Below are 18,390 nucleotides of genomic sequence, written 5' to 3'. Positions count from 1 at the left end.
AAAGAATGTTACTCTCTTCAAGGCTATATCTTCCTGTGCTTTCTTTGGACATCTGCAACCAAGCATTTTATGCAGTAGTTTTATGTGGATTCTTATGTAAATCTTTCTGCGTCTGCCGTGAAAGTCGGTTGTACGTTGAGCATATCTGATGTGTGTTCCTTCCTCTTTCTAATAATGCAGTACCACATAGCCCATCGATCCATCCTATAGCAGCCAAGGATTAGTCCCTTCAAACATGAAAGCGGCCTTCAGTATTAGGTCTTCTGCACAGGTCCTTATCCACGAACCATATGTGTAGGCCGCCTGTCACTGTGATTTGCAGGCAGAAGCCTGAAACTTCCGCTGCATGGAAATGTACAACTTATGACAGCTTATTAATAATGTCACTGTTCTACTAGTTTATCCTCAGTCACCTCAAACAATGGAATCAGAAAAGGAAAGCCAACCTTGAAGCCAACTTCTGTGGCATGTAGCTTGGCCATGGCGCATAATGTCATCTTGTCTGGAGCGTTGTCATCTATGGACTGCGCTGCACGCCTCACAATTAAGCGTGAGGTCTGAAGCCCCGTAGCCATCTTTGCCAAGTTGAACTGGTTGTTCTGAAATAGCAACAGCAAACTTCTGGCTGACAGAGTTGGCTTAGCCATAACTGAGGAGAGCTAGCCAATGTGCAAAGCTTAAAGATCTCTATAACTGATGCCTCTCCAGTACTAGTTGGCAAGTGGCAAAGCTGGGCACCAATTTATTTTTATTTTTGTCTGATAACGTGACATTATCCATGTGGTCCCTTTGTGCGAACTGCCGAAGTCCCAGAGTCGGCCACATTACACGAGTGCAGCCAGGAGTGAGTATACAAGACTAAGTAATCTTTTTTTCAGTAACTGGTACCACCACCCAGGAGGACCACATCCCAGCAGAATGCCAAGCTTTCCTCGGCCTAATTTAGCGAAATTGCAGTGTGAATGACCACTGGGCTTGCTGGTCTTGCATCATCACTATGTTCATTTAGTGCAAATTAAAACAGACAACAGGCAAGCGGGGGCGCCTGCCCTTGTTTACTTCCTTTTTGTGTCACTTAATTAGTGCTAAATCAAATTAGCGATAACTGAGAAAACTGAACAGGTTGTATCCTGAGCCAGTACGTGAGTAGCACTGTATACAACAAGAGTAAGAAGGTGTCATGCACGAAGGTATGAGGAGGGCGAGTTCAGCCTTTACAAATGACAAATGCAGCACAGCAATGGCAAAACTATCAACGACTTTGATGCAATCAGTTGCAAAGAGTGATTACGAAGGGTACCTGGTAAGAGGCAAGGGGCTTCCCAAACTGCTTGCGAACCTTCAAATGTTCAGTCACTATGTCAATGCTAGCAGCCGCAGCTCCCATGGAACAGGATGCTGCGCATAAACATGAATATGTGAAGCTCACTTGCTGGGATGGCACTACAATTAAACAATTCACAGTCTCTAAGACCAGCACTCGCAACAACACACTCACAGTTGGTGGGTAAGCACAGCATAGTCACATTCTATGTTTTACAACAAGCGAAAAACTAGGAAAAAATTACACGAGGTTTAAGGTTGATGGGGATTTGAGGGGCCTTGCAACACTTTTTCAGCACGGTCAGAAAATGCTGCCAATACGTAGTTGAGGCTACTGAGAACATGCAAGTCAAACACTATAGCACAGCCCGCTGCCTGGAATTCACAATTAATTCTCAGTCAGCCAGAAATCGTTCCCTTGTTTTTCTACAAATGATGCCATATACCCAAATTCACGGCCATTGGCTGACTTGAGCATCGTGAGCTGCACAGTTACCATGGCCGCTTTGAAAAAGCCACCACGTGCCCACGCGTGCACTCGCAATCAGACTGAAAGTAAGCCGTGTGCTTGGAGCAAAAGAAAAAAAAGAAAATGTGCTCAAGGTCGTGACGCGTGTGTAATGTAACTTCTTTCCCCAATGCCATCCCTCCCTGCTTAGCTTCCAGCACGCTTATTGTAGGGGCAAGAGAAGAGAGAAAGCAATTACAGCGTGCTACAAATCCCTGTAACTCTGCTCGTACTTGATGGATTCCAAATATTTTTGCGGCAATAGACTCTTTTAACGAGGCCATCCGACGGTTACTTGCAAAAGTGTTGCAGGGCCCCTTAAACATACCAAAGCGACTCGGGGCTCTATGCATTCATGCAAAAGCATCAAAACTATTCTTCTTAAATGCCACCAAAAAGAGAGAGCGAAAATCCTCAGCAACAGGGTAAGTTCTCATCATGAGTTTTATGCCTCTTAATTCTCTGCGAGCACTGGGATGTCTATAGTACTGGTATTCCCTACAGTGATGATTTCCTAGGCAAAACAGCTGCTTAAATGGGTTGAATTTCAATTGGTTGTCCAATGAAAACCTGATGAAAATGGAGTGCCTTAGCAACAGTCATCACATGCTTTATTAGAAATGAAGTTAAATATGGCAAGAGCGGCAGTGAGGTCTGGTGGAACAAAATGAAAAACCGGATACCTCTAGTACGTGAGTAAATCTAGGCTGATCTCAACACTATGACAAGTTGTGGGGTTGCACACGCAACCCATTGCCTTCAACGCGGCGGCACCTCGGCTTCGCGCTACATTTGTACGCGCAGTGGCGAGAGGGGCCCTTCGTGCCCTGCTCCCTGGCCAAAGTCGAGATGCCCCGTTTTCCCTTCGTGCCCTTTTCTGGAGAGACTCCTCTCCAGGCCCCAAGAACGTGCGCTGCTTTCTTGGGGAGCTCCTGGTCTTCGGTCTTGGGCGGTGTGATTGACCACATCGGACCCAAGCCGTGAGCACCACCGCCGCCATCAACCCCTGCAGCACTCCGGCCATGGAGTGCGAACCACCGCCCCGGACCGGAGTGCAAAAGCAGCCACGCGAGGTGAAATGAGCATTTATCATTCCCTCGACGTGTGCTTGCTATTTGTTAACGATTGTTTCCCCAAGCAGTGCGGAACACTCCGCCGCTGAGGTGTTAACTTGATGTGCTACTCTATTGTTGCAATTGGCATCTGAGGTGAATAAACACCTTCAGTCGAAAGACTTGTCTCTGTCCCCACTGGCCTGACACCCGCCGCGGTCGCAACTCAATGCGAACCGCGGGATAGGGGGTCACAGCTCTGACTGTTAGGGCTGCTGCGTAGCACTAGTAGCGAGTAACTACACTCCTCTGGTGCGTGGTGTGATCCAAACGAGGGACAGGTTCGCACGTGCGGCTTGTTGTGTTCATGTTTGTTTCAAAAAAGAACCCCTATAACGTCCATAGGGCAGTAAAACATTGCAGTCAAGCACAGTAATGGCAGAAGCAGTGCAAGAAGATGAAGAACTGACCAGCCATCATAACTGTGCATACCAACATGGCCAAACTAGCACAGTGGACGATGACGCCGAACAATGTGGCCCGTCCATGCAAGAGGATGCTTACCAATATTGACGCGTCCACCATTGAGTCCCAGCATGGCAAAGGAGAAGCCCTGGCCCTCCTCGCCCAGCCGGTTGGAGACGGGCACTCGACAGTCTTCCAAGATCACTGCCCGTGTCGGCTGCGTGTTCCACCCGAGCTACGACAGAGACATTCCTTGTAGTGGACTGCGCCAACTACAGAAGGCTTAGATGGCTGAGCCCTGACACAGTGCGAAAGCAAAACTTTAGGAGGTCTGTGCATAAAAGCAATCACAAAGAGTTTTAAAGGCAACACTCAGCTGGTAATAAAGTGAATACATGTATGGCTCTACTTTACCAAAAGAAAATGGCTGACATCTTTGCATTGACAAGTTTACCTTGTCGTAATAAATCAGCTGCAATTAGTATCCAAACAGTAACTGGGTCTTTCATTCAACAGCAACTGTTCTGTGCACACTCTGAAGCTTGAGGTAATAGTATACACGGTCTTTCAACTAACTTGCACCAGGTACATATATACAAAAAAAAAAATAATAACATAGGCGCTATGCATCTCAAATTGGCACAGCATTATTTTGAGCCATACAGAGCACATCATGATATTTTTTCCAATCTGCCAAACTCGATAATTAACAGATTGCTTAATGAACTTTTTAACTACTAACTCTAGCAAAAGAACCTTCAATAAAAAAGTTGCAGCAGTCGTTCAGAAACATCGAATTTTTTTCATCGGTGCTATGATAACTCCCCTGCTTAATTTTTTTTCTAGCTTTTCTTTAAAGCGCATGAATTTAAAAAAAAGACCACACAACTGCCACCTAACGTGCAACGCTTTTAGTGCCCTGAAATGTAAGTTGACCGAATTATCAAAGGCTGCTCTGTGCAGAGATGTCAGTTGAACAAGTTTTATCAGTGACTGTGATGGATGTTAAGTGATGGCAGGGGGTGTACTGTTTAAAAAAAGAATATATATATATATATATATATTCTTCGACGAAAAAGTGGCTGCCATATGCGAGAAAATCATTTATCTCATCACACCATCACCTTTGCCCTCTCTATCGTGTTTCCTCATCAGTACAAAAAGAAAAGGTGCCTATGGTGTATCATATGCTGCCTACGGTCTCGTATGGATGCCGCTCTTTCATAGAGTAATTTTTTTTTGTCTTAAAACGGAATGCCCTTTTTGTCACTAAACGTCCCTCCTGAAAAAAGCACGTCCTTGTCAGCGCCATTTCAGCACTCTGCTCCCAACTGTTCCTTGAAATGAAGGACCATGCATTGCAACAAATGTTGCCAACCTTTTTTTCTTTTTTGCCAAAGCTCAGGCCTGGTGTTCCTTTCTCGACAACGACTGCAGAGATGCCTTTTGCACCTGAGCCACCGGTGCGGCACATCACCACGTACACATCGCTTGCGCCTGAGCCACTGACAAATGCCTTGGTGCCGTTCAAGACGTAGTCGTCCCCATCCCTCTTGGCTGTGGTGACCAGGGAGGCAGCATCGCTGCCGCTGCCTGCATTAATCCACATCACTCCTGCTATGTCATAACAAAGGCAACCCAACACGAAAACAGCTTCGTTATTTATTTCGTAATGGCAACACTATTCCTCATTTACTTCACTATAACCAATAAGCTCACTACACCGAGGTTCAACTTGTTTGAAGCCCGCACAGCGTTGAGCTTGTTACGGGGCTCTCAGTGGGTTTAAAACATTTGTGCTAGGTCATAACCATGCCACACAGAGGAAGCATTTCTTTGAAAATGGCTCACTAATTAAAGCCACCCTGCAACACGGTCAGAAAACATTGTTGATGAGCAGTCAAAGCGGCTGTGAACATTTGAGCAAAATATTATGGCACTGCATTCACAAGAAATTTACAACATTTGTCAAAAAGGGCCTAAAATTGCTTTCTGTTTCCTTGGCAGTGTCATCACCAACTACGCAAGTGCTGGTAAACAACCGCAGAGGCCACGTATTGCGTCGCTCAGGTACTGTAGCTGCCCGTGGGGAGCCAGCGGTAGCGGCCAATACTGTCAAAGGAGAAAGGTAGGTAGGTAAACAACTTTATTGATTCGTGAAAGAATCATGTGAGGGGGGGGGGGGGGGAGCGGAAGCAGGACGACGATGAGCCCTCGGGCCGCTCTAGGTGGCCGGACACTTCTGTGCTTCGGCGACCCCTCTGGCCCAGCCCACTGTCCGGAGCTGTAACTCCGGTTGTGAGTTGCGCAGAGCAGCCTCCCATCGCTCCTGGTGTTCTGACCCTTGCCACGGGGGCTTGGGTTTGTTTGGGCAATTCACAAAGACGTGATTGAAGTCGGCTCTGGTGCTCGGACACAAGTTGCAATGAGGAGGAAGTTCCCAAAACCTTGACACATGGCAAAGCGACTCTTGGGCGGCACGTGGTCCCTCTGCCATCGTGTAGTTTTGATAGCTGAAGAAAGGAAGCATGCATTTTGTGCAATAGCACTGCCTATACTTTGCAGATTTCAAACAGCTTTGCGGCAGAAGATTTATGAGCCAACGGAATCCAGCAGTCAGGTCGTTCTATGATAACTTAGAAAGACATTGCAGGGCCCCTTTATGACGTGCCCCTTGTTTTGGAATTAGGATGAGAACCTTCATTTCATTTCTACAGTGACGGCGGTACGGGCCTATGGTTTAGCCTGGCAGATGTGGCCTGTAATTGCTCTGCCTGAGCGCATCTTTCTGTGTCAAATATGTTGGCGTGTGTTGATCAGTCTCTTACAAAAATGTGAGAGCAACGCCTACTGGCAGATGTTCTGCAGTCCCTATGGGGAAACCAACGGTCCCACATATTTTTGGGCCAAACAAGCTCCAAACACTGCATCTATTGTGCATCTGTGTAAATTGCAAACAGGCTAGCAGCTAAGCTAGCAGGGTCGAATGCCTGGTTTTTGCAACATACCCTTTTATTCGTCAAGTGCTTAGCACAGATGCATTTTACAGACAGACGAGGCACGTACACACGAGCGCGTGTCCCTTCTTGCCCCTGCTGTAAAGAGTTCCTGCGGCTCTGAAGATACGTCACGCCAGCAAGGTCAATCCTTGTTAAGCTACCCTCGTCATTTTTTCATAACATAGCAGGAGTCCTGCAAGTGAGTCAGTACTACATGACGGAGCACAGTGATGCAATGTAAATCTCCGTCAATGGCTCAGTGCAGCTGCCCTTGTTCTCTCCACAGCATGCCTAGTAAAAAAAAAGTAAATGCACCATTTCCAGACACATCTCTGAGCTGAAGGTGAATGCAAGGAATCAACATTATGCTGACTCCATCATGTGTCCTCTGAAATTGGTGGTGGTGTTTCAGAGATGAAGGAGCATCCTGAATGAGGTCATGCTTGGAAGTCGTATCTTGTCCATTCCTTCCATTGCAAGAACTGACTGACCTGCTAGTCAGCACTAAAATATTAAAAATTGTGTGGTTGTACACAGAACAACTTGTAGAAGAGCTTGTGTTGGCTGATAATTCATGCTGTCGAAATCGGTGCAATAAAAGGGATGGGACTTGGAGCCAATCCGTCATTATGTCACTTGCTCCTCGTGAGCTGTTTGCATTGGTTTAATGAACTGGCTAGTGCAGCTTGTTGGTTCAGTAAACCAATGTTCTGCACTGCTCCAGTGCACAATATTTCCGCCTTTATTGACAACCCAGATACTTAAAGGGACACTAAAGGCAAATAACAATTTATGTCAGAGTGAAAGCTCAATGTATGACAACATCTAAAACGGCAATATTATCAACAGCAGTGGCCTACTTACCGAGAAATTAAGCTAAATGTATCACACGATGAGCGCCATCAGCGGCAAATTTTCAAAATGATCCCGATGACATATGACTAGTGTTGTGTCGTGTGACCCCTGGTGCCATGCTGAGACACCAGTGCTGTTGTGCTCTCTATTCATGCTACAAGGGGGAGCTAGGTCTCTGCCATGCCTCTTTGCTACCACCAATCCTGCGTGGCCATGCCAGTCATGTGACCCGTGCCTCGCGGACCAATAACCTTTCTTCTCGCTCCTTAAAACCGCCTGCAATGAACGCGGGAAAGCAGTCTCCCGTCAGTCTCGCCGAAGCTTGGTCTCCGCGTCGTCACTCCGCGCGCCCTCCCGTCGTTCGGCCTCTCCATCGGCCCGCCGCGGGTTACGCCGCGCCCCGGCCCTACACAACAACTAGTCTGCCTACAATTAATCACTAGTAATCAAACTAGCAGCAATAAAAAAAGAACCTTCCGTGCATCAAGAGACGTAATAAAATACTGTTTGTTAGTTTCTGTTTGATTCATGGAAAAAAGAACCTGCTTGGCGTTGTCATGGGGAACGGAGTGCGTGGTTCAAAGGTTCCGTTTTCACTGAACTGCGCTTCTCCCGACGCCCTGCTTCGCTCATGCGGTCGCGTCTCAGTGGTAGTTTAGGTAATGCGCACTGCCGCGCATGTTTTGCGCGCTCGTGAAAGTCGCTCCGACAGAAAGTTCGACAAAATGCCGCATGCATGTGATGTTGCCGGATGCCCGAATGGTGCATGCCGCCAGTACACACTGCCGCGCAGTAAAGGCGGGCAACGTTGGGCACGGCAGCAGTGACGTGTGAAAGACTGATTTCAGGCGGGTGATTTGAAGTGCGCTATAGATAGGCGATGCGGAACACTAAAACGTGATTTTATTTCAAAATAAGCACTTCCTTGGCACAAAAGTAGCACTACAAGGTTTCTGGACTGCTAGTTCAACAATCAACGTCGACTTATTTTTGCCTTTAGTGTCCCGTTAACCCGAGGCCACTTTTGTCTGAAATTTCACACCAGTACGACCAGATTCAAGTGCATGTAAGAAGTCTTGGCGCAAGCCCTGCTAATTATGGTTACGAGACATTCTCTTGCCAGCCCTGCCATTAGGCTTGGTTCTCAATTTTTTAGTTTTACATCACTGACTGTGTCCACAGCTGGAGCAACAACTGTATAGTAATCCTGCACAGTAATTTCATTTGAAAGAGCTGTCTGGTCCTGTGGAACAGTAATCTATATGTATGCCACAGATTTACAAACAATTGTCTTTTCTCTTAGTAACAAGGTCCAAACCACTCCGTAGTGCTCTCTTGCCCCCTCAGATTATGATTGCTTTGTGAACAATGGAAATGCAGTAGCAAATATTTTATTTGCATTAATTTTCCCACAAGTGCTTGATAGATTGGGTTTCCCTTTTTTTTTACAGCACCACCATTTGATACATTTGTTGGACTTGGCAATTTTACAAGCCAATGAGGTAGGTGGGAGTTCCAGTTAATGTTGCATTCAGCCAGAATGCATAAGATGATGGGCCCCATTTATTCCGAGTTTAACTTTGTGCCTGTGGACAATCCATAAAAGTTCGTGCGGTTGGTTAATTTATGCCGATAAAGGGACAGTCCAGGGCATCAAATGAGATAGTTCTGCCAGTGGAAAGATTTTGTTTTGCAGTGACTGAAACAAGCCGAGCTGTGCAGTTCATCGCAGAAAACAGTGCTTGTCACCTCATGTGGTAGAACATACAGCAAGTTCTGATGCATCACTTACAATGCACTGCCACACCCTTGTTTGAAGCAGAAAAGCGGTACTGCATGTGCATGGCATAGTGTTTCATGTTCAGCGATGATGAGCACTGCTGCCATCTGTTGGCACTGTACCCAGTTACAATTTAAGAAAAACATGTTGGCTCCACCCACAGCTGCCCTTCACCTGTGAAAGACAGTCGTGCTAGCTGGTTTTCACTTGAATCGTACGTACTTTTTTTTTTGGCTAATGCAAGTGCTACACATATTGGTAGTTAAAGGTTTGTTGTTACTATCTAAAACATTAAGTTTAACAGAGCAGCAATGTCAGACTCCCCGATGAAATTTACCAGGACGTGCAAGTTTATGACATAAAACCAGTGACACAAGCGTGGGTCTGTATGGGTTAAAGAGCTCTTTAGAATTGCTTGATGTCATGAAAATTAATAAGTGCTACTAGACAGAGCACCTATGGAAATTCTGTGGAAGAGATGGCTGTGAGTAGAGTGTGGTTTCATCTAGGATTGGCGGAATGGTGAGGGCAAGCATAGTCTTGTTGTTGAGTCAGCTGTCAATGCATGCCCCAGTGACAGATCATCATCATAGACAGATCTCGGAGGCTATGCTTTTTCTACCTGCCTTTGGAGCAGGAAGTACGTGACAGGAACAATTTTTTTAGACGCCACCTTTACGGAAAATGGCGCAATAGAAAAGGCAGTACAGCAAGAAACTTGTTACTATCAAAAGCAGCTGAGAAGGTGAAAATGCTAATACTCGTGCTTGCCGGCTACTGGAACAGCTCAAGGGGCTCCAATCTTTGAATCCTAATTGCAAGATGTCAGCACACTTTGGGAATTACCACTGCTGGTAAAGACACTTTCTAGTATCAACATTTTGTCAATACTTTGAAAGCATTAAGCACAACTTTAACATGAGAGTTGTTACCATGACACCATTATTGCCACATAAATGTATTGTAGTTGAGCACTGTGCGACATTTGTATTTCCAAATTATATATCACACTGTGCAGCTCAGTGTCTGAAATAATTGCACTCGTGCTCAAAGGAACTTCTGACCATAACAGCAGGGGAAATAATTACTGTGTTCAGGCAATTGAAACCCCACGAGTACATGTGGCACTTTCATGCCCCAGTGTTTAGGCAACGAAATGCAGTTTATTACCACGGTAAACAGCAAACTGCAGCTGCTACATGTGAAGCTTTAGACCTGTTACTTAGAACTTAAGGTAATGTCTTTGGTCACAGCTAAATGATGGGAACAAATTCAACACGTGGCAAATTAGGGGCAATCATCAAACAGTGCACTTTGTCAGAATGAATGAGCATGCGCTGTGGATCACTTTATTATTTACAAGACAGGGCAAACGTCAAGGCAGTCTTGTCATTTTCAATCCTTTTGTGGAACGCCTAACCTCCCTTCGCTCAGCCATGTGTGCCTTCACTTTCTCTTCCCGGTCCCGCTCAACTTTTGTTCTCCTCGATTCAAACGTCATCATCCTGTTCCCACCCGCACCCACTGCTGTACCCACGTTATCTCTTTCCAGTCTCTGAGCAAGAGTCAGCTTCTGTGCTGCCTTCTTCACAGTGGCCACACTTTCAGTCTTTCCAGAAAGGACTCCGCCATGGAGCTCAACGCCACTCTTCAGTTCGTACATCTTGGGCACTCCCGGTGTCGATCTTGCTTCTTGCCTTATCTTCCGGTGTTCTTTCTTCACCTCTCTCGTCCACGTTCTGTCATCGTCCGAGCTCTCCTCTTCGCTAGAGCTGCCGTTCTGTTCGACTGGATCGAGCAGCTCCATGATGCCGCTCTCGGCCACCTTATTCTTTTGCCGTTTGTCCAGACTCTTCACGAGTGGGTTCAACAGTCTGTACTCTTCGCTGCCAGGGTCAACCTCGAAGTCTGGGTTTTCAAATATAGCTTTAAAGCGTGTGTCCTCCAAGAGGGTCGTCTTCGGCGCCTTTCTTGGAGCTGCAACTGCTTCTTGCAGCTTCTTCGCCAGTTCCCTGTTGACCGTTGGCAACTTGAGTTTGCTCTCGACACGGTTCTTCCGCGCAGCTTCAACGGTGTCTCTGATCTTTCTCTTGCGGTACTCGTCGTACGCAAACGGTTGCACCAATGCCTTTGCCTTGTGGTAGAGTCTTATGTCGAGGAAGTAGCCATGCATGTATGCTCGCAGGAGGTTAGTGCCCACCAGGTGGCCCAAGCCGAGATTCTCGAGCTCCTTGTGGGTGACGAACTTGTAGTCGTCGTACACGGTGTCCTGATGCGTCTCCTCCAGCTCCTCGGTCAGGTTGTCCAGGAAGGAGCACCAGCGAGGTGCGGGACCCAGACTCGGAATGTAATAGGACAGCACTTTTTTGCCTTCGTTCGCCATAAAGAACAAGCCAGAGTTCCCCACGAGGCACAGGTCGTTCAAGTCGACGCCCGGCGTGACTGACGTGAAGGCCTTTCCCGAAGTGGGGTTCCACAGCTTGAGCACCTTCGAGTCCATGCTCATAACGACGTTGGCGTCCGAATGGAAGGCCACCTTCTTGACGGGCAAGCCGTACAGGTGGTCCTTCACGAGCAGCGGCTTGTCGGAGCGAATGTCGAACAACAGGACCTGACCCGTCGCCGTACCGACGCCCAGCGTCAGGGAGTCCTTGAAAGTGAGCGCAGTCACCGACGGCATTCCATCGACTTCCGTGTCCTCGGTGACGCTGTTGAGAGCGCACTCGAGGATGCCCACTCGCGACCTCGATCTGGGATCGAAGGCCTCCACTTTGCCTTCTTGGGTGCCCAGGCAAACGAGATTGTGGTAACTGTTGACGCAACACACATTCACAGCCGTCGCCTCGGTCGTGATGGGATTCATGAAGCGACCTTGGTCCAAGCTCAGCCGGTACACTTCAGCGCCGTCGCAGCCGAAGTAGAGCTCGCAAGACGCCGGCAAGTAGGCCATGTCACGGCCAAACTTGGGAATTCTCACCCGGTGGTAGCGCCCGTATGCGGCGTGGAACTCGACGTAACGGTCACAGTGTAGGAACACCATCTTTGCGTAGTCGTCGCTCAGTATGTCGAAGGTGACGACGTCGGAGTCGAAGCAGCGCTCGAACTTCATGGACAGCTGCGACACTTCGTAGCAGCGAACGCGTGGCTTGTAGGTGCCAGTTACCATTACGAACTGGCCGTCGCGCGACATGGCGACGTTGGTACTCACGACAGGCATTTCCAAGTCCTGGATGAGCTCGATGCGATGCCGTATTTCCGCGTTTTTCTTCGCCAGCATGCGCTTCTTGCGGTCCGACAGCCATTCTGGCAGCGATCGGCCCGCGCTAAGGTTGTATATCTTCACGTCGTTCGCACTTGACACCTGCATTTTTCAAGTACTTTTCGCAACTGTACTGAGACAATATTTACTTTATGACTGCAGAATGACTGGAAAATGCGCTCCGATCGACCTGTTGTACTGCCGAAAAACGCATGGCAAAGAAAAGCCAAAGAAGCATTGCGGCTTGGATTGGATAGGATAGGATGTGGGCGGCTGTGCGTGCGGCTGCAAGCCGCCATCGCTAATGGATTTGGCTCGGTTCGCTTTCCAGGTTTCTACGCACCCGTGACGTTGCCTTCTCCATGTTTTTGACCCCGGCGCGTCCACTACACGAAACCTACGACACGTTTCCCGTCTCATTGTTCACCTTCTTTGAACCACGGCCTACACTACTTCAGACCTGCACTGTTACACGTCCTCCGAAATTTGCGCGAAACCAAAGACCGCCATTTCCGCCAACGCGTCAGGTCTCGAGTCCATGCCATAGTGTCTGTTTACCCCTCCTGCCGCTAGAGACGGCGTGGCGCTAGTAAACGCCTGATTACTCTCGTCTGCTTCGGCGCTCGCGTTGATGTTACGGCTGGCGCAAAGCGCTCTTATTGTGCATTAACTGCGCACCACTACGCAAAATCACGAAAATAATATTTAGAAATTTTTATTATTTAATAATTTAAATTTGAGTGGACACAGAGAGTAGGAAGTTTGGTGCAATAAATATAAGCAAGGAGCTGTTTTCAGCAGCAATGAACGTGCAACATAACTTTTGCTTCCCTGACGAAGATAAGCGCTCGTGTCGAAACGGCTGCAGTGACACTGCAGCAAGGTACGCGACTGGGCTAGTTGGTGCGAATTCATCATGTTTGACAGCTTGCACTTAGACAAAGCAGCTTTGTTGTTCTCTCTTCGTCCAAGCTAGTGCACACTGCCAAACATTACGGATTGAACGACATTCTCTGTTCCATCGCTGAGCGTAGCAGGAAATGTAGCGTAACACAAGAGTGAAAAACCTTGCTTCCCAAAGAAATTACCTGGCTCTGTCAGGCAGTACGATGCAAATTTCTCCATTGTGCACAGCTCAGGAAGCCACTTGAGCTTCTGATCATGATTCCCAAAAGCATCAATCATCCACAGTGCCATACTGAAAGAAAAGCACATTGGGAACTGCTAACTGGCCTGGTTGGTACATCATTGGGAGGGGAACAAACAGCGCTAGAGAATGACTTGTGTTTCTATCACAGTCCTGTCTCCAGAGCTCCTGTCGTAATCCTGTCGTAACATATATCAAAACATGGCCTTCAAGGGACACCTTCATTTTCCATCTTCTGTCGCAATTTGCAACATCAATTCTGATTTTACAGTATTTCTAACCATCTATAAAAGCGCATTAACATAGGATGAAAACGCAGTTTATAGCACGCACAGAAACTCCTTTTTCTAGCCAAGAAAAATTGAAGCAGTTGATCACCAAGTCACTCTATCAAGTAAGCTTCACTAGAAGAGGAACATGGGCTAGTTCATCATTGTGAAGGAAAAACAAAAACGGACGAGGACTAAGGAAAACACGACACAGGCACTGACTCGCAGCTAAAATTTATTGGAAGGCACAAGCACACGTATATACAGCAGCCGACTTAGTCACGTGACACTCCATATCGTCTGTGCAGCAGAGCAATCCCGATCTACAAAACTAACAACTCATGAGAAAGTGACACCATGCGTAAGAACACCCGAGAAAAAGAACAAACCATCTACATGCAAAAAAACCTGCATAACAGTCCACAAAAATACTCACTTTAATGCGGCAGCGTTGAATCCAAGTATCGAACTTCCTTTTTACCAAGCACTACCGACGGTTTGCTCACGCACCCTTCCATTTCAATGTGAAAAGCTTCCATCACCTCCCTAGTGTACTTGTCCTGATGGCCGAAGAAACAAGTTGTTTTCTCTGCCATCAGTTGGCAGCCACACTCTCTACAGTGAGCTTGCAGGTGCAAACCTCCAGAAGCCGTTAACGAGGATAGGTGTTCCCTTAGTCTGACATTAACGCACCTCCCAGTATGTCCTATATACACTATATACAAAGAATAGAAATGTTCATTGTAAATCATGTGTTGTTTATAGAGTGCCATTATCATGCGGGGGACTGTATATAGGACAAATCAGGTGGTGCGTTAATGTCAGACTACGGGAACACCCACCCTCGTTAACGGCTTCCGGAGGTTTGCACTTGCCAGCTCCTCACTGTAGAGAGCAGTATTGCGGAGTTGCCACTCCGGAATCAGAATTACTCCGGAATCATCCCACATTTTCGCGACCCCGGAATGAAATGGGTATGGAATGGGGACAATGCTTGGAGGAATAGAATGGGAATGGAATTAAGCGCCTTTTGCACGGAATGGAATGGGAATGGAACATTTTCGTCCATGCACTGTTTTTTCAAACTTCAAACATTAGTAAGTCAGAGCCTCGAATTTAACAATAAAGCAGTATTTTTCAAAATGACTGGGCTGATTACAAACACCGTACATTGATAAGCAATGCGCCTACCACAATTCTGTCTTTATGTAGACTGTGTTGCTCCTAAGTTTGTCTCTATTCTTCGCGCAACCGCGGCTCTGTGTCGTTGGTAGCCGTCAACTACGGCGGTGGTATACCCCCCCCCCCCCGCCTTTTTACGCCTTGTGATTTTTATTCCCTTGTCGACCCAATAGAGTTGTTTCACTCACTCACTCAGCAGTGCCTCAGGTGCCTGCTGACTCCCCACCCTTCAGTTCACTGATTTTGCTTCTATCGCCGTTGGCGACTCGGACGCATATTCGAAAAAGCGCTTCTCTAAGTTGTGATGCGTATTGACGCTGGCGCAATGCTTGTGTTCACTGCAAGCTTTCGTATACCAGCTTGCCCGCCGTCTCACCTCATACTCCCCACCCTTTTGCAATACTGTACTCCTGTCTAGGCGCTCCAGACACATGGCAAAACTGCTTAGTCTTCTTGAACACTACTTTTGTCAGCATAAAAATATGCTATGTCATCATTTTAGCATTCACACATTTAAGAGTAAACAATGTTAATATCCCCAATTGTTCAAACTTGCTGACCATGCAAATGCTATAGGTAGCAGGAGAACTGCCCCTATGGGAATTAGTAGGGTGGTTGTACTGCAGGAGATATGTCACCAAGCTACTATCACTTGACCTTGGTAACGTGTTTTGTGTACTTTTCCAGTCCTTAATGCATCTGATGACATCAGCTTTATGTTCATTCTTAACTCGATAAAACTGTCAAGGTGCCTTTTCTACAATGAGGAATTACAGGAATGGAATTGAGCTGCCCGGCCATTCCCGGACTGGGAATGGGCTAAGTTTCTTCATTCCGAGGAATTGAAAGGAATGGAATTGTGGTAAGCTCTAATTCCCCGGAATGGAATTGGAATGGAATGGAGGCGCCCATTCCGCAACACTGGTAGAGAGTGTGGCTGCCAACTGATGGCAGAGGAAACCACTTGTTTGTTCAGCCATCAGAACAAGTGCACTAGGGAGATGATGGAAGCTTTTCACATTGAAATGGAAGGGTGCATGAGCAAACCGTCGGTAGCACTTCGTGAAAAGGAAGTTCGATACTTCGATTCAACGCTGTCACGTTAAAGCGATTATTTTTGTCGATTGTTAGGCAGGTCTCTTTGCACGTAGATGGTTTGTTCTTTTTCTCGGGTGTTCTTACGCATAGTATCACTTTCTCATGAGTTGTTAGTTTTGTAGATCGGGATTGCTCTGCTGCACAGACGATATGGAGTGTCACATGACTAAGTCGGCTGCTGTATATACGTGTGCTTGTGCCTTCCAATAAATTTTAGTTGCGAGTCAGTGCCTGTGTCGTGTCTTCCTTAGTCCTCGTCCGTTTTTAGCGCTGTTTTTCCTTCACAATCAAGTAAGCTTCAATATTCACTCTTGTGATATCTGTTCTCAGCGTTTCGTGATAACACAGCCTTTGTTAATTATCGGAATGCATGTGAATAGAGACAAGTAATGAGCCAAATTGCCTTGTTTTGCACTTTTCTACATTGTACTTGTGCTCATGTAGACCTTATGCAAAATCTGCTGCCGTCAGGCACTAGCCAGAGGGAGGGGGGCCTAGGGGCGTGCCTCCCCCCCCACGAAATATTGGCGAAGTAGGTGTTTTTACTAAAAATAAATAATGAAAATAGGTGTTTTTCTTAAACAGTCAAGGTTTTCAGCAAGTGCGGCCCCTCTCGAAAAAAATTCCTGGCTACAAGCCTGGCTGCCATCTAGCGGCCGCTATGCGCATTTCCGCCATGTTGAAGGCTAAGCGTGCTCCGCATATGCACACACGGAATGTACGTATCGATGTGGGGCAGCTGATAGGAACGGCAATGCTGACATATTTTTGTGTGCCGTGTTGCTCAGAATGAGGAAATTGGGGTGCTGGAAAAAGGGTTACAGGAAACTAACCTCCATGTTACTAGATTTCCTCGCGGGCGATGAGAAGTGGCAGATTGTTCCATTGCTCCGGCTACTGCTTATGACTAACGCCGTGTTTACGTTCGCCGTTCTTAATAGACGCAATACATGACAGCATTGGCACTCATCAGAGAACACTCTTTCGTGTCATGCCGGAGCCAGACCGTTTTCGCACCGTGTGCTTGCAGGCACAGACAAATTGCGGCTTTGTGTACGAGCTTCAAAGCTGCATCGCGGCTACTCGTGCATGCCTGTGCTGCTGTTGACACCATTCCTTTGTTTATTACATCGAGATAACAATTACATGTTAGACAGGTAGGTCGAGCGCGTCATCTATTCTCAGCGAATGGACTGATTGTGCTTGAGCATGTTGTTTGTAGTTGGTTTTCGTTTGTGGAGTTTAACAAGGTAGCATTTGGTGGGATGCTCTGCGCGCATATTGCTTCACTATGCATATTTTTCAAGCATTTCATGTGCTATCACTGCCAAATTCAGACGGGCGGCCCGGATGGCTTGATCGCCCCCCCCTTACATTTTTTAAAATTTATACCCCAATAACAGCACATATCATGCTCTCCCAGAAGCTAACTCCCCTTCGTAAAAATCCTGTATCCACCCCTGTGTGCTATGAAATGTTAACAGATGCTTGTGTATGGCACTCCAGTATGAAATTGAAAAAAAATGCTTTTCCGGCAAATGTGTTACACTCGACCGTTGGTGCGCCACTAGAGTGTACTAGAATATTTTTAGTGGTGCAACCGGCTGCTGTGGAGCGGCCCGTTTTGTGTAGAAAATATCGCCAGCGCTGGAGTCGACTACTCTTGAAAGCGTCCCCCGGCCTCACAGGCGGCTGCTGGCTCGTGCGTTTCAGAGACAGCGGATTGAACAAGAACATAGAAATGGATGCTCCATCGCAACTGAACTACATTAACGTGCCGGCTACAACCAATATGCGCCGTGCAAGCGCCTGGCAGACTCGAGTTTTTAGATGCGAAGCATTTTATGGCAGAGTTCGAACCGGTGGTGGTGATGGTGGCGTGCGGCGTGACCACCCTTACTGCGCATGTGCAATCCCTCTCCACACACCTCCTCTCTCCCCCTCTCCCCTCCCCCTCTGAAACGCGGGATTGACATGCCGAAACGCGCTTTGCATTGCCTCATGGTCCCATTTAGCGGGAGATGGTGTGGTTTTTTTAGATGCGAAGCACCTTTTGCGCTGGGCTGTGTCCGTAGTTCCACTGGTGACTGTCCGCTTTCTACCACCTAGCATAGTCACCTGAGCACGCGCTCGCGCCAAGGAGAAGTCTTCTTCCTCTTTTTCTTCGACCGCCCTGATGATGATACGTGCAGAGCACTTTAGGGGCCCGGGCTGCAGTATGCTGTGCTAGCTTGGCGTAACGCAGATAAAACCATGTGTGCTGGCACACACTAGCACGTTCGGGCCTGTGTAAGGGGCTGGGTAAGACGCTGTGGCCTCTCCCCCTTACACTCTCTCAGCAATCATGTGATCATGTGAAAGCTCATTTCCTGAACCAATAATTATACCAATTATTCATAGTGTGTACTATTTTTAGGGCTTTTCTCCCTTTTCTCTATTTATAAACGAACATT

The 18,390-nt window shown here is 47.2% G+C and overlaps 2 protein-coding genes across 2 annotated transcripts in view; both read right to left on the bottom strand.

Moving 5' to 3' along the window:
* LOC119401265 (isobutyryl-CoA dehydrogenase, mitochondrial) overlaps positions 1 to 18,390 on the bottom strand; it is a 44,208-nt gene that overhangs the window by 18,020 nt on the left and 7,798 nt on the right. The window contains exons 4-8 of the mRNA XM_037667953.2: positions 13,330 to 13,439; positions 4,727 to 4,941; positions 3,448 to 3,583; positions 1,301 to 1,398; positions 447 to 599 (exon numbers count right to left, since the gene is read on the bottom strand). Of these exons, the coding sequence (XP_037523881.1) occupies positions 447 to 599; positions 1,301 to 1,398; positions 3,448 to 3,583; positions 4,727 to 4,941; positions 13,330 to 13,439 (712 nt within the window). The remainder of the gene's footprint in view (positions 1 to 446; positions 600 to 1,300; positions 1,399 to 3,447; positions 3,584 to 4,726; positions 4,942 to 13,329; positions 13,440 to 18,390) is intronic.
* LOC119401264 (nucleolar protein 10) lies at positions 10,327 to 12,483 on the bottom strand. The gene has a single exon (XM_037667952.2). It carries the CDS (start codon positions 12,347 to 12,349, stop codon positions 10,358 to 10,360), a length of 1,992 nt encoding a protein of 663 aa, XP_037523880.1. The 5' UTR covers positions 12,350 to 12,483; the 3' UTR covers positions 10,327 to 10,357.

This window comes from Rhipicephalus sanguineus, chromosome 8, assembly GCF_013339695.2.
Source record: "Rhipicephalus sanguineus isolate Rsan-2018 chromosome 8, BIME_Rsan_1.4, whole genome shotgun sequence".
Lineage (NCBI taxonomy): Eukaryota > Metazoa > Arthropoda > Arachnida > Ixodida > Ixodidae > Rhipicephalus > Rhipicephalus sanguineus.
This window is presented reverse-complemented; position numbering and strand designations above follow the sequence as displayed.